A 16415-nucleotide genomic window follows, 5' to 3' on the forward strand; every position below is an offset into this window, starting at 1 on the left:
GTCCGGTGTCTGATCATTCTCAGCTGCTGCTGGAGGTGCCACAGTGAATTCCTGCCACTGTTGGCGGTCACAGCAGTGGATCACCCCCGCCCAACCTTGTTGTCAAGAAGGAGCCACCTGTAATCGGCAGTCAGTGGTTGCTAGGAGACCAGTGGCTGTAGAGAGGATGATGGAGAGCTTGTCTGGTCTCCTATTACCAGTAAAGTGGACTTCATTCCTCCTCTACTGTTTTTCTCTTCTTGTTTTCTTACCACAACACAAATCTCCCCCTCTCCTTCTTTCCCTCCCTGGTGGAAGCAACACTACACCGGCAGCAGAAGCCCAGTTCCCTTCACCACATAATGGAAACTATGGCCTCATCTCCCGGTGCGCCGCTCTGCCGTGTCCCGCTGCCAGACTCTGACTAAGTGTTGCTGGCTCTTGAAGCGCAGCTATAGCAGGCCATGAGTTTGGGGTGCACAAAGTTATTTTCTCCTCAGGAATCATGAGAACTGTGGAGCAAAACGGATGAACTCATAAATGATCGTATTCTACTCTGAACCATCCACCAGAGACCTGGAATTTCAAAACAGTTTTCTCAGTCTACCTTTCGATGGAGACACTCGTGTAGGGAGGTTGGTCTGGTGTTTTTTTGTGCCTTAATGGGAAAAGTCTTGTGTGTTTAAGGCTGACGGTTTCAGCTGGATAAATATTTGCATCGTTGACATTAATGGTTTCATTTAGTTGATTGGGTTATGGTTGTAATATGCCTTCGCAAGGCAATATTGATCTATAATAATGTCACTGTGGAGTGTTCAGATTGTGGGATGAATTGTTAAAAAGCATCATGATACAAAAGCCATGTTAACAATTATATCTCTCTTCAGATGATTCCAACAACAATATTTTTCTGCAATGCTTTTGGCTGGACTATACATGACTGAATATTTGGATTTATTTTACTTCTTGGATTTCTTTGCTTCATTAACTAAAGAAAACTATTAACAGGTTAATCTGATTCAACTTCTGTAATTGAATTCAAATTTTTCTATTCTACACTTGGTTTTTATATCATGTATAAGTGTTGTCTATTTAAATGGCTGTGCAGTGCAAATGACCTACAGTAGGAAAATGATGGATTTAACGTCTTCAGAGTCATTGTCATGAAAATGTAAAGATACATTTTAGGAACTAATATCAAACTAATTCAATATTCAAATTAATTTATGTGTTTAATTCATTTGAAGAACCTTTGAAGAACACCGCGAGCAGCAGATATATGCCATCTTCACAAATGTCACATATCAGTGGGGTATCTGCACCTTTAGTTCAGGATTCAAGCTCACGTTTTCCTTTGGAATTTAATAATACATTAGTGCATTATGCTATTATCGCACTCCTAGTGGCGGGCCGCAGAACTGAATCCGACAGGTCGTAAATGGCCCATGGGCCATGTGTTTGAGACACCTGTTCTAGTGTAAAATACAGTGAGGTTTATCAAGATGCCATTAAATACTTAACCGTGATGAATAACCGGCTAATAAGCTGCTCATTCTCATATGAATACGTAGATTATTTATAGTAATACTTTTTGCCCACCTTTGCGATGACACGCATTAAAACCTTCAGCAACCATTAGTTGATGTTGAGACCGTCAACAGGTGAGCTGTGTGTCTCCATGTGACGTGCTGGTGACTGCAGGATTGCGGGTGACAGGTGTGAGAAGGCAGAAGAATGCATCATTTACAAGTTACATGAATGGTGGGATTGTGCAGCTGTCACATTTCAGTTGACTGTTCTGATATACGCCACGTCAGGTTTAGCACAGGTGGATCTTTAGTCCTCACCCCCACCCGCCCCCCACAATCCCCCTCCATCAAAATCAATGTCACGCAGGAGAACACACACACAATAACAATCCTCTGAGCGAACACTAAGGGGGATGTTTTGATGAATGATAAAGAGAAAATGAGAATAGCAGGGATGACATGGAAGGCGTAGGAATGATGGAGGAGGAAATCATGTGTGTGTGGAGATAAAAGAGGGTGATGCAAGGTGAGCAAACAGATGTGAAACCAAACAACGGCGTGAAATGAGAAGCTTGTTAAAAAAAAAAAAAAAAAGCTGAAAGAATAAAGACTGAGGAGGAGATGGGGCGAGAGGAGGAAGGCTTGGATAGAGAAGATGAATCATAGGTCCAGCTTCTGCCTGAGGATTCAGAGGCGCAGCTCTTCCTCACTCTCACACCTGAGAACCACTGACCCTCCTGGTTACAGGTGTCTGCTGATGCGTCTGAAACAGAAAATCATATTCACAGAACATTCACACAAATAGAAGAATCAATTGTTAAATCTCAAAAGTATTATTTGGGTTTGGTGAAGTAACACATTGAATAACTTGGCTTGTAAGCCAATGACACATTCAATGAAATACTAGTATAAGTTGAATCATCTTTTTGGTTGTGCAGTGATTCATCTAAGGTACATGCTGCTGCAAATATGCAACATAATCTACAGATGTGGGAATGACTCCAAGAATTGAAGTTTATTTCAAATACAATAGACGTAATGTTGCGTAGTGATGGAATGAAGAAGCTTCTGCTATATTATATTCAGTAAACTGGTGGTCAAAATACTTAAAAATGAGATGAGAATCACTGGAAATGACGCCGCTTCTCTCCATGGCACCTGTAGTCTGCAAGCTAAATTTGATTTCCTTGATATCTCCAGAGTTGTATCCACACAGTCACCAACTTCCCAGGCACGTCACAGGACGTCGGGTGGTCTGGGTCGTCACTGCCGAGCGTCTTCTATTAATATTTAACAAGCTGTCAGTCACAGATGTGGGGGAGGCAGCCGTCACGCGCCTCACCTTACCCAGCGTCTTGTCACCTGTCTCCAACAGTGAGCGTGATAAGTGGGCATGAAGAGGACGTGATGATGGTGGGCGAGAGAGGCGGCTCGCTGTCTGAGTGTGTGTGGAGGATCCCCCCCCCGCCCCCCACTCTTTCTCCCTGGAGCCGAACTCTCGAGGCAGATGCCACTGGTGCCGAAAATAAAGTGCATTAGACCTGGTCGCCAAAGCATGTTAAGTGATCACCATGACGACAAGGTGCCGGGGACAGTTGTGGCCTGCTCCCCGCTCTATGGATCATTTCATCAGTCAACAACCTTTGAGTTTTTCTAGCTTGGTTTGTGCCTTGATACATCTTTGAGGACATTTTTGTATTTCATCATCTGCCCCAGATTTTGTACGTGTGAATCTCTCACACAGAATTTTGAATTGTTTTGTTTTTTTTCAGGGAAAGAGTGTAGCAGCCAGTGAGGACACACTTTCTTAACATTACAAATCAAACATTTTTATTTTACTCTTCATTTCCACACCTCAGAAACGCCTCTTTCCCTCCTCCCTCTCTCACTCCTGGGGAGTCAACTAAAGTGCTACCTGAGGAATTGGTGGTTGCATTGCCAGGACTTAATAATTTCTTACTCGTCCCTGAAAAGTTTCTGGCAAATCCTCTTATCTCAACTGTATATCCACCAGTCATTGCTGCTTTAATTCTACGACCACAATAAACCCTTCATCCTCACCACAGAACGAGGTCTGACGTCATTCTAATCTTTGAGCGGAACTAAAGTACTCACAGCTGGTGGCACGCACTCATGTTACAAGCTAGTAATGTAGGAGGTCAGGATACCTACAACATACATTGCGCTGAACTACTCCATCCTGCGTGTCAGATGGTGTAGTTCTCACTCAGGTGTCACCCTGATGACCTGTGGAGCACCGCCGAGTAGCTTTTCAGCAGACAACCGCTTCGTTCCTTTGTGAGAGTGCCGCTGTAGCAGTCTGAATATCGATGGTCCTCGCTTGATAGTTGTCTTCTTCATGGGATGTGTGAGAAGGTCGGCACACTGGGGAGCTTCACTTGTATGAGCTGTCTCAGCATGTTTCTGGTGGGAGGGATCTGTCAGCTTCTGGAATCATTCTATCACATCAGCTAATGTGCAAATCAGATCAATGCGTTTCGCCAACTGCTCAAATTCATATTGTCGCGCCAAATTCTTTGCTTTGGAGTTGTGTCATTTTTGTTTAGAAAAGTGGCTTTTGAAAAGAGACTGACACCGCTTTTAGAGATGGAAATGACGTTGCAGTCGAGTTCAGTGCATCTCTGTTATCAAAGTTGGAAAATGAGATGGTGATGTCCAAGAAAGCGATTCTCACGTGTCCTGATATGAGCAACTTCTTGATAAAAACGTGCACCATTAGAAGACCTACATGGATGAAGAGTAAACAAATATTCAACATATAAAACTCCTAGTTCCTCTTTACGTTTGGGGAAGCCATCTTGGACTGTGGACTGAATGGTGGGTTTAACCGGGAATTTGCCAGTTCTGAGCACAACTGGAACGCACTGTATCAGTGATTGTTAACTGTAGGGCCGAGGCCTATGGTTGAGTGGTGAGCGCCCCCTACAGGGCTGCTTAAAGGTTTTTGTTTTACACCTCTGGGCCGAGAGGGCCATCAGACACTCAGTTCTAATACACTTGCCACATATGGTGGCAGTAGTGTGTCATTGAATTGACTTGACGGCTGCAAATTTGTGATAGTTACCAACTATGAAGAAGTTCTTGAAAAGAAAAAAATGATTCAGAAAGTGATGGTGCCCCCAACAGTAAAAACTGTTCCTGAAAACACGTGTTGGAGCAGTTTTTAAAATTTTTCAATTTTATGGCGATACAATACAGTTTTTTCCAATTTTCTCAACAGTTTTTGTCCTTCTTATTTTCTTTAGTAAATTTGATGAACATGACTTGCTCCTGCTTCTGTTGCTACTTGGACTTTTCCATGACAAATATCTCTGCGCTGATCACATGGTTTCATGTCATTTCACAAGGTTTTGTTGGTTTACATGTGTGGTTATTGATCACACATGAAATCAGTAATTCTGAAATCAGAAATCAGTCATCACCATAATGAATCAGTTCTATTCCTTGAATGGGCCCCTGACCCATTTGTTCTGAGAAGGGTGGGCCCCGAGATCAGGAAGGTTAAGAAGCCCTGCTCTATAACTCACTCAAAATCATCATTCATTGTTGTGACAGAGAGAGCAGACATTAAAACAGCGGACAGCCATGTCGTGTTCTTCTTGCCTACATATCACTGAATTCATACGCACATTGCTTCCTCTTGTGAGGACCGAGTGTGTGCACGCCTCGCACAGAACACACACTTCAGCATCAGCTGTGCAGGTTTGCGCGTGCTGGGGTTGGATGTCGGCTAGGTTCCTGTAAGTGAGGCAGACGTCTAATCCGGTCTTGAGTAGCAACATTGATTTATTGAGCGGTGCTGGTTAGTGCGGAGGATCCCTGCTATCATTTCCTCATCAGCATGTCAACATTCGCCCTGGCGATTGTTCTTGTCTCATTATTGAAGTCGACGCTAATTGAGATCACTATGTGAGTCTTTAACATGTTTCGTTATCGGCTCTATGTAAATAATGACTGCAAAATATGTGACTACGTTCTTCATTATCATCACAATCTTGAATCACGTTCATGTTCTATTAAGGCGTGATATATGATGTTATCACGTTGTTGCCGTGTTATCTAGCACGTTAGCACTTAGCCGATTTCTTAGCCGATATAATGTAATATATGGTACTTGAATTCTGATGTACTTAAAATATATATTTGGTCGCCTCAGTGAACTCAGCTTTTTAATGATTTATAGATAACATATTGTAGTATGCTAAACTAATGACGTAAAAAACATATTTGTAGTTGGCTCATAATGTCTTGTGAGCATACTATTTATCTGTCTATCTGTCTATAACAGCATGGTTGCAAATGTGGTGCAATCACTTTGTCTCTCAAACATTTTCAGATAATGGATAATAGTTTTTTATTACTAACGTAGATGATAATTACAGAATTATGGTATTTTGCATAGCAGTGGATCAGTCTTTACATTTTCTAATCTGTTGTCAATGTCTTTCTGGAAGGCTGGAATGTCAAAATGACTACAGTTGGTGAAAGAAAATAGAAATGAAGTTTGTCATCGGTTGTTTATCCAAACATTTCTCTTATGAATTCGAGTAACTTTGAACTCTGCTTCTTCTTCTCCTCAGGTATTCGGCCTCAAATCATGAACGGGCCAATGCACCCTCGCCCCCTGGTGGCATTGCTGGACGGGCGCGACTGCACCGTGGAGATGCCCATCCTGAAGGACCTGGCCACTGTGGCGTTCTGCGACGCTCAGTCCACACAGGAGATTCATGAGAAGGTAAACAAGCAGTTAATACAGGTGCTATCTGCTGCATCTCTGCCTGCGGCTGTGTTTGCACTCACTTCCAGTTAAAATATAGAGCCGTCATTATTGTTCTGCATCACTCTGTAATGGAGAGTGGTGTGGAGCGGCGTCGCAGAGTAATTACATCAGCTTGTCTTTGCTCTTTATTGCTTTTTATGCAGCAGAAAACAAAATGAAGATATCAGCGCTACCATCTCTCCATCTTCCCTCTTGTTGTTTTTATGAAAATGTCACATATTAAAAAAGCAGCATTTGCATACACCAATTCAATCACCAACCTCGGGCGCTGAAGAGGGAGTGTGAGGCTTTTTGGTTTGTTCTTATCAGGAGGAACATGATTGTAATGTTCACCTCGCCCGCATATTCAGCAGTTCACAGTAATAACACTGATGGCCCGAGGGCGGGTGGAGATGAAAACGTCCAATCGGAGATGAAGCGCTGATAGTTCTGTCGAGAGCAAACAGCTGCCACCGTGGCTTCTGTCGCCAGGATCATTGGGAGCGCAGGTCAAACATGGCCTTTCCAAGTGGCCCGGGGTTACGTAAGGTCGCATTCCTTCCGTTAAGCCCGTATTTCTTGAATAAAGGAGGCGTGACCAACCGTAATGCTGATCAGGATTGCCTTAGCGCACCACTTGACGGAGGGATAATCCTCTCCGTTTCATCCACATTTAATGACTCCTGAAATTTTCCACACTGAAATTGCAACTTTATTAAATTGTGTTTTAACTGTTGATCATCATTTAGTTTGTTATTAAGGAGGGAGGATGTTGCCCTGGTGGTGAGGGTCAAATGAAATTTTGTGTGGTTAAAACTGCACGACACGATTGCTTCCTCATTACTTAACCCTTGTCTTGGGAAGCAGCGGCCATAATGAACTGTGTTATTACTAAAGCAATTATTATCTTCAGCTCCTGTCATTTGTTTTTTTGGCTTGTGTGGAGGCACAAATGACGCAACCTTTTGCCTGTGGATAACCAGGTGATGATACATATCACCCTGTTAAAGCTGAAGCATTGCAAGACATGTCCTAACCCGAGTGGTGTTCAATATCCTACTAAGATGAGCAAACCACCTCAACTGTTTCAGCTGCTTGTATCATTTTTTTCTTATAGTTCAAGAAGTGACAGGGAACAAAAGTCTTCTGGACAAAAGGAGCATGTGTCTGGTGGCTCAGCTTCTTCTTGTCACGATGAAGTGAAAGCAACTCAGTGCTTCCTTCTTCTTCGCCTCTTATATTCTTGATTCCGGTGAAACACATTGAAATGCGAACATTTCCGTTGGAAATGTTGAGCAGTCCTCCACTTGAAGAGCACCTTGCCTACACGAGGGTGCAAGTTCACCCAAAGATTTCAACTGTAATCTAATTCATTTAGCGCAGTATAAATGTTTCGTAAATGAGTTGTAAAGCCTTCAAGTATAAACCCCTGCAGAATTACAATTTCAGTGCATTCAGCAGGAATTTATCATACATACTGTAATACAGCATTTTCAGCATGTGATTCAGCCTCAAGGTGATCGATGTGGAGATGGAAGATACATTTCATGTCCAGTATTTTTTTTTCACCCCTCATGTGTCCCTGTCTTCAAATTAAAAAGAGGAGTCTAAATGACAAGTCACTAACCCCAAGTGATCGCTGGTGCATACTGTGAAAAGGTCACATGACCAATAAGTCATGTTGATCTAAATAGCTCCACGGCTTCCTCAACATCCTCGCTGCATGGAGCTGCAGCCAAATTAGATAAGCTGTGATTTAGAGCAGCTTTGATTGGAGACGTGTCATTTAAAGATAGGATGTCAAGGTGAAAAGCCTCAGTTGTCAACGCACTCGCACACACGCACACACACACACACACTCAGACCGTGGTGCTCTTTTGATCCTGAATATGGTCTCGCTATCGTGGACTATTGGACAAAAAAATAAAGTGAACTAAATAAAAACATCTACACATTTTCCCTCCGACCCTGCTCCCCCAAAGAAAAAAAACAAAGAAGAAAAATAATGATGATAATGATAATTATAAATCAAACAAAAAAAAAAACAATAACAAAACTAATGACAACCGAAGGGATAACAGAAACATTCTTAAACACATTTTCTGTTGACTAAGGGATAATGTCTACCATTTTACATTTGGATGTTCGTTCCCAATCTGATTAAGTAAACATTCCACTTTTCCCATTTTTTTTTTCGAATTGTGTTTGTTGGATTCCCTAAGCATAGGTTGTTTTTTCTAAACTATGCATTTCTTGTACTATTGAGTGGACATTCAGGTTGTTTCAAGTGATCTACTGAGACTTAGTCCTTCACTGATGTCATCACAGTATTCAGGAGGAGCAATTTGGATTAGCAATATAAATATTTATGGTTTTAATATGTGAAATTCATTGGTGGTAGTAAATTGACAATTTTAATAAAAAGCAATAAATACAGTGGCTACAAAATCCCATTAATAGCAAAGCAGAAACACAGACACTACTGTAGAAATGCTATCACATGCCTGTAGGCTTTAAGATAAACTTCAGTGTGTTAAGTTAATTTTGCAATAACATTCATTTTCTTTGCAGCCGTTTTTGAACTACATAGTGGAGGCTCATGTAAGAACGACGAGAACGTACACACTGCACAGACTCCACCAGTCTTCTTTCTACGACACCTTTTGAGATACATTTACTTTATTTGTTTAGTTTTGTTGATGTCACAAAAAAGTACATTTATGTGTGCGGCTAAATTCATCAAAACATCACCAACAATAACAATACAATACAAAACACAATAACATCAAGAACAGTTTTAATACTCCAAACGATTAAGTTTGAATACTGTCTCCTACCGATGGGCCCCAGGGGGGTGTGGCATCAGTTAGAGAAACATCTATGTGCACCTGCAGTAGCTCAAAATTCTGAATACAATTACCACAGTTACAGCAGTGAAAAGAAATTGCACAATGACAAAAAGACAATGTCAAGACAAGAGTCCCACAAAAAATACCAGCAGCTTTGCCAGCTTAACAGTAACATTAAACACAAGCCCAATAATCCTGCCTTTAATACACACACTCAGCAATGTACTTCTTATCTGGTGTCTCATTGGAGGCTCATTTGAATGTCAGTCAAAGTTGTACATATTTCCTTGTCAAAGTTTCTTAAGCGCTTATTCAACTGTATTCCAACTGTAGTGCCCTCTGAAGGGTGGTGTGCGCTCAGATGTGTGTGCGATGAGTGACCTCAACGGTCAGTAGATTTAACTTTTAGTCACAGTACCAACTCCAAGACTAAAAGCCTGTTCAGGTCAGTTTCTAGATGTGATGTGGCCATGTTTCAGTGACCATCCAGTCAGGCTCCATGGACCAGATCCTCCCCCTTCCTCTCGCCTGACAAGCATCTGAGACACTAGTGTATCTGTTATTCTAGATGACGTGACAACCATAGTTCCTCTCACTGTGAAATCTGAGTGAGGTCAGACATGTGATCTTCACGACTGATTTTTGGGGAACGGGATTATTCATGGTCAAGAAACGGAGTGTTACTTCAGTATGGCGTGTGTGTGTGTGTCTCCAGGTGCTGAATGAGGCAGTCGGCGCCATGATGTACCACACCATCACCCTGACCAGAGAAGACCTGGAGAAGTTCAAAGCTTTACGCATCATCATCCGTATCGGCAGCGGCTACGACAACATCGACATCAAGGCTGCAGGAGAGCTGGGTAGGATTAGTCATTAGTGTGACTCACACCAGTCATTAGACCAGTCCCTCACATTTCTGTGTGTTTCAGACTGCATCACCTCTTTTGTTTGCCCTCGATTTATGTGGTTCTTCACTGTATTGTTATTATTTATTATTAGAACTGAAAAAAAAGAAAGAGTGGATGCAGTCAGGAGTCCATGGTGTGCACCGGTCTCACGTTTTCGCCTTGTGTGACACTGTTTCTCTCGCATAAAAACATTGTTCACCGAGTGACACTGCAGTGGAACGTACAGTAAGTAATGGCTAAGAGAGGAACGGAAGCTAGCTCAAGTTTCTTTCACATGATTGGTCGAAATGCACATCCACACTGAGCGAAAGGGAGAGGCATGCACCGGAGTTGCGCGTGCACATGAGGCATAAACAAGAGAGTGACGTTGTGCCGCAGGTCAGGTGATGAAATAGAGAAAATATAACAGCGTTACATGTAAAATAGACATATGATTTATATATGATATTATGAGTGGCTGCTCTGTTGAGCGTGTTTGGGCTCGGGACACCTCCCTTGTACCCAGAAATGTGTTTAGTTTTCACATCAAACGTGAAAAAGTAAGTAATGTGATGTGGTACTTAATATCATCATAAAAATAAAACTGATGTAAATGTGAATCGATTTTTTTTTTCTTCCCACGTAGATTTTTCAAACTTGTGCTTGTTTCAAATACTTCCAACTGCATTTTTACCTCATTTTTATATTGTGATTTAACCCTTTTTTATACGTGAAGGTGGTGATTCATCGTGTGTCTCCATTGTGGGGCATGTTTCGATGCATTAAGTAACTAGCGTCTTTACTTTCTTGCTTATGCGCGTATGGATTTTCAAAAGTGTATCAGAGGTTGAATTACCAGATGAGACACAGTCACTGTGAACCGCAGGCTCGAACACTTGACAGAGCTGCCACTTGCCTGCCAGTTCCTTCGTGGAACTGCCGCCCACTGCCTCACTAAAAAGGAAAATGCACAGCTTCACCACGCAGGAGTCCAAAGATCCGCCGTCTGCAGAGACGCCTGCGCTGGTATGACGCCCGGAGAAGAAAAGGGTTATTGACTGAATGAGCGACCGCTCTTTATTGGATGTGCAGAGTCCCTGGAGAGGAGAAGTGGTCCAGTTTAGATTCCTATGTTTAAATCCTGGAGAAAGCCAAAAAGTTGCAGAAGAAGGGAAGTTTTACTTGAAGTCACCTCACATCTCAAGCTACTTGAAAGGAGCTGGATTGGGGAACACTTATGAACTATTAATAAAGAAATGACTTGCTTATTTACGGTCAATAATAATGACCTTGTTGAGAGTGAACCTTTGTAGCCAGGCATAACAAGACACAATTCATACTTGGTGATGATTTATTACAGGCTAATAGATGCTAATACATGTACCAGTAAGTAGTAAATTTAGGGAAATATGTGGTCCCTAATCTGATGTGTGAGCTGGAAAATATAAAATCTTAGATGAACTACTTATTCATATGTGTGTTTGCTGCTTATTAGCTGTTATTATTATTCGTACTAATTTGCATCTTCTTAAGCCTATATTTTATGCTGCAGTGGTCACCAAGTGAGCAAGGAATTCGTATAGTGTTGGTTAATATGTGTTCCCCAATCTGAAGTGTTGCTGTTAACACAGGAAGTTCTGTTTTGTTTGTTTTATTTCTGTCAATGTTTTTCTCCTGATCGGAGCCCTTCTTCCGCGCAGGTATCGCTGTCTGCAACATTCCCTCCGCAGCAGTGGAAGAAACAGCCGACTCCACCATTTGCCACATCCTCAACCTCTACCGACGGAACACCTGGCTGTACCAGGCTCTCCGGGAGGGCACGCGGGTCCAGAGCGTGGAGCAGATACGTGAGGTGGCGTCTGGTGCCGCTCGCATTCGTGGTGAAACTCTGGGGCTGATCGGCTTCGGTAAATACGGCCCACTTTATGCGATGAGCGTATTCCATTTAGCTCCTCCTTCAGTTTAGTGGCTTTATTGCCTCTTATCTCTGCTTCCATGAACACGTTCATATCCTGTCGCCCCGTGCACTGATATGTTGTTGTTTATGTTCATGTTATCTCAAGGTTGTCTTCCTCCTTCCCTATCCTTGATGGCTCCCTCCCCCACCTGTTTTATGTTTGTCTTTGTACTGCAATAACATTTCATTAACTTTTGTGTGTGTGTGTGCTCCCTTAACTACATGGCTTCTTCGCTGCTACACTCACACACACTAATAATAAACACAAACTAAAATTGTCATTCCTGTACTTGGGTTTATTTTTATCATTATTATAATATTTAAATGTCAAAATTAAATATTCTGTCTTCTTTTTATGCATTCAAACAAAACTTTTTTTCAAGTCAATTTTTCCTGCCAAAATCTCTCTCGAGGAGCTTTGAGCGGTGACTCCATGATGACATGACGGCACAGGTGTTAAATGTAAGCTTCAGTCATGAAAGTCATGGCAGCGTGTAACCACCTCACTGCCGAAAAACACCTCAGTTGCTCACAGACTTCTCAGAGCGTCACGTTATCTGTGTCCACAAACACTCCTCGGCCCCCCTCAGGTCCCGGCAGCTGCGTGGACTTGGTTGTTGTTGTTCCCGAACAGCGGCAGGTCCTGGCAGCTCTAGCTCACGCCAGCCTCTCTTCCTCCCACCTCTCTGGCTCAGGGCGTCTGTGGAACAATGTCTATTGTCAGAGGGATGTGGTGGGGCCTCCTTTCCCGAATGAGTCCTCGCTCGCTGCCAGCTGCACAACTCTCCCCCCACCCCTCAAAAAAAAAAGAGTTTGCCTCCATTCTATCAAAACCTCATTGAAATTCATTCATCATTTTAATGCAACTGTATTGATTCAGTGATCGCTCCCCAGATGAGTTTTATTCGCCTAAAATAGGACAATCAATCTTCCCGCCTCAGACAGCAGGATGAGTCGAACGCCTCTGCTGTGATCTGCAGTCTTCATCTAAAGCATCTGTGACTCTGAGGAAGTGTGTCGACGGCTACCTGAGTTTTAAAGCACAGAACCGTGTCATCTCTGGATGTCTGTCACGTGTCTGGGGACACGTGTTTTGGAGACGCTCTCCCACAGCTGACCTTTGAACCCTGTGTCCTCAGGTCGTTCGGGGCAGGCGGTGGCTGTGCGAGCGAAGGTGTTCGGCTTTAACGTCATCTTCTACGACCCGTACCTGCAGGACGGCCTTGAGCGCTCGCTGGGCGTCCAGCGCGTTTACACACTGCAGGACCTCCTGTACCAGAGCGACTGCGTGTCTCTGCACTGCAACCTGAACGAACACAACCACCACCTCATCAACGACTTCACCATCAAACAGGTAAACACACCCAGCGGGTGGAAGCCTGGCGCTGCGGCGCAGACGCAGCATCATCCTCCTCACTCGTCGTCCTCCCTCGCTTTATCTCTGGCTGCACAAAAGTCGCACACAAATTCATTCCTTTGCTCTGTCAAATGCAATTAGCTGCAGCCCACGACTTCAGCAAATATATCAACTCTGGTGCTCGGCGGGAGGCCGGACCCCTGCTGCGCGCCACTGAGCCGCCTAGGGAGACCTCTGCTGGCGGAGCAGAGTACTGCACGGCGGCGTCGTTTGCAGCCATGTTTCATGGGACTTTAAACTCGATCAGTCGAACAAGTCCAGAGTTTCTCAGATAGACACACAAATGTGTAACACGTGGACGTAAGCTGCTTAAAAGAGCTGCGGTTTTATGTATCAAAAATATCGGCCGCTGATTCATCTTGATGATTCTGCGGCTGTGAATAAGTTTCAGAAATTGTCGGCAGATTTAAACATGAGAAGTGTCTCTCAGTGTCAGATCATCGCAGCCTAATAAAAGAGCGCCTGCCAGCGTCGAGGCTTTTCATGCTCCTGGATTTTATTTTTTTTGTCAAGATTAAGGGATTACTCGCTCCCTCTTTTTTTTTTTTTTTTACATATTTGTGTTGGGCCTTCTTTTTCTTCCCACAAAAACTGTGCTTCCTCGTCTTCCAGCTCAGCCTTTATCTCATCCTGAGCATCTGACAGTTTCTCTCCAGGTGCTGCGTCGTCTCCTGAGGCCTTTTCAGGTGTCGGCGGCAACAAAAGCGTCTCTGTCAGATGGTTCCGTCGTGTGTATTAAGGCTGAGGAGCCCTCGACGCTGAGCTCTAATCCCCCACATCAGATTGGGTCGTGAGGTTTGCATCTGTTTGCATCTGCAGATGCGTCAGGGAGCGTTCCTGGTCAACACGGCCCGAGGAGGTCTGGTGGACGAGAAAGCTCTGGCTCAGGCGCTGAAGGAGGGACGGATACGTGGCGCCGCCCTGGACGTGCATGAGACTGAGCCTTTCAGGTGAGTCCGAACTCACAGACGTAGAAGAAGCGGTCGCTACATGCTCATGATACTTGGACTGCGGTGGCTGTTTACACATTAGCTACATCCTGAATGACATTCTGTGCCACATGCCCATTGAAGTCCTGCCCACCTCCGACCGACGTTGTACCGACTCTTTAGGCCAATCTCTCCACCAATTCCTGACTTTGACACACTCGGGCATTCCTGAAACTGTCATGTCTTGCTCCGCGCACAGCTTCGCTCAGGGTCCTCTGAAGGATGCCCCCAACCTCATCTGCACCCCCCACACCGCCTGGTACAGCGAGCAGGCGTCTCTGGAGATGAGAGAGGCGGCAGCCACCGAGATCCGGCGAGCTATCACCGGTAATGACTCCACTCTGGCTGGTCCTTCCCAGATGTGACCCACATTACCATGTTGATCTTAGTGTCCAGTCTGGAAACCACTTGTGTTGGTCCCTGACTCAGCTGTGCGTGTGTGTGTGTGTCAGGTCGCATCCCAGACAGTCTAAGAAACTGCGTCAACAAAGAGTTCTTCGTCACCTCGGCACCGTGGGCAGTTATGGACCAACCTGGTGTTCACCCCGAGCTCAATGGCGCCGCCTACAGGTAAAGATGCATACAGCCAAGGCTTATTTATCTTTAGTTAGATGAGATCAAACATTTTTTTCCCACTATTTAACGCAACAGCGCAGCTCTACTGACCTATTTATTACTCTTATAAAATAAGCTGTGACTTAACCATAGGGCCATGGTTGGGCCGCGAGCGCTAAAAGGTTTTTGTTTTACACCTTTGAGCTGTGAGGGCCACGAGATGCTCAGTTTTAATACGTTAGTCACGTGTGGTGGTAGTAGTGAGTCATTGTATTGACTCGACAGCTGCAGATTTCTAACAAGTATGGATGAGTTCTTGAAAAGAAAAAATTATGAATAAAGTGATGACGCCGCCCTAAACAGTGAAGCGGTTTTGAAAATTAATTGGAGTTTAAATGAAATATATTATTTTTATTTTATGATATTTAGACATGGTTTTATTATATTTATTTTATGCAAAAATTTGATTCCGTTTTTTTTCCAATTTTCTTAACAGTTTGCATCCAGGGTATTTTTTTTTCGTTTGTTTCTTTAGTAAATATCATGAACATGACTTGCACCTGGTTCTGCTGCTGGTTGGACTTTTCAATGACAAATTCATATCTTTGCAGTGATCACATGGTTAATTGTCATTTCACAAGGTTTTGTTTACGTGTAAGTAGATTATATACGGTTGTTGATCACAAATGAAATCAAGAGTAATGAATGAGTTCTATTCCTTGAATGGGCCCCAGGCCCATTTGTTCTGGGAACAGTGAACCCTTGCTCTAAATGAAGCGGTAGCTTTGCTATATTATTGTTCGGTTGGTAACGTGAGAGATCACTGAGGGGAGTTCATTATAGAACATGCAACAGACCCCAGCTAGTTAAAACTGTGGTGAACAAAATAAGATATAAATATGTAACAGCATTAAATATCAAAAGCAAACTTAAAATAGATTTGAGTTTAGATAAAATCCAGACTGAAGATTTATACATAACTTGTGACTGTCGTGACAAATGCACCTAAAAGCAGGGGTGGACTTGCGTCGCCCCGGATGCTCCCCCTGCTCTGACTAACCCACCTGAAATGAAGCTTGTCCAGTGTGGAAGCGTCCTGATCCGTCCACCTCCATCTTCTTGTCTCACACAGCCAGGTGAACCAAACTCTTCCGGCCGTAACAACCGGACTCCCCCAAGACAAAATTAATGCCTAGATCAGGAGCAGGTAACTATATATGTGGCGGTCCTGCTCGACCCTCGCCTGATGTGTGCCCTTCCTCCTCTCCTCACTAGAGACTTGTAGGAGTGTCCCAGTAAGCATGATGGGAGTCGCTCTCTTCTTTGAAGCCGCTCTTTTCCATCCTTATTTCTGAATCAACCTTTCCATAGATACTCGTGTGCTTCTCCCTCCTAACCCAGAGGTGACAAACAATTTTCATCTCCACGGATGGAAAAGGGTTGATGGTTCAGGTCCAAGCTTCTGGAGTGCTG

The 16415-nt window shown here is 43.6% G+C and overlaps 1 protein-coding gene across 6 annotated transcripts in view; it reads left to right on the forward strand.

Annotated features, from left to right (window-relative positions):
- Positions 1–16415, forward strand: part of ctbp2l (C-terminal binding protein 2, like) — an 88431-nt gene that overhangs the window by 70558 nt on the left and 1458 nt on the right. For 5 of the 6 annotated variants that reach the window (XM_053861511.1, XM_053861599.1, XM_053861333.1 and 2 more), the window contains 7 exons: positions 6110–6264; positions 9853–9997; positions 11725–11931; positions 13121–13335; positions 14218–14348; positions 14587–14714; positions 14840–14957. In XM_053861511.1, the coding sequence (XP_053717486.1) occupies positions 6110–6264; positions 9853–9997; positions 11725–11931; positions 13121–13335; positions 14218–14348; positions 14587–14714; positions 14840–14957 (1099 nt within the window). Of the gene's footprint in view, positions 1–6109; positions 6265–9852; positions 9998–11724; positions 11932–13120; positions 13336–14217; positions 14349–14586; positions 14715–14839; positions 14958–16074; positions 16150–16415 lie in introns of all 6 variants that reach the window. The other variant, XM_053861427.1, reaches the window with a different exon arrangement.

This window comes from Synchiropus splendidus, chromosome 1 (genome assembly GCF_027744825.2).
Source record: "Synchiropus splendidus isolate RoL2022-P1 chromosome 1, RoL_Sspl_1.0, whole genome shotgun sequence".
Lineage (NCBI taxonomy): Eukaryota > Metazoa > Chordata > Actinopteri > Syngnathiformes > Callionymidae > Synchiropus > Synchiropus splendidus.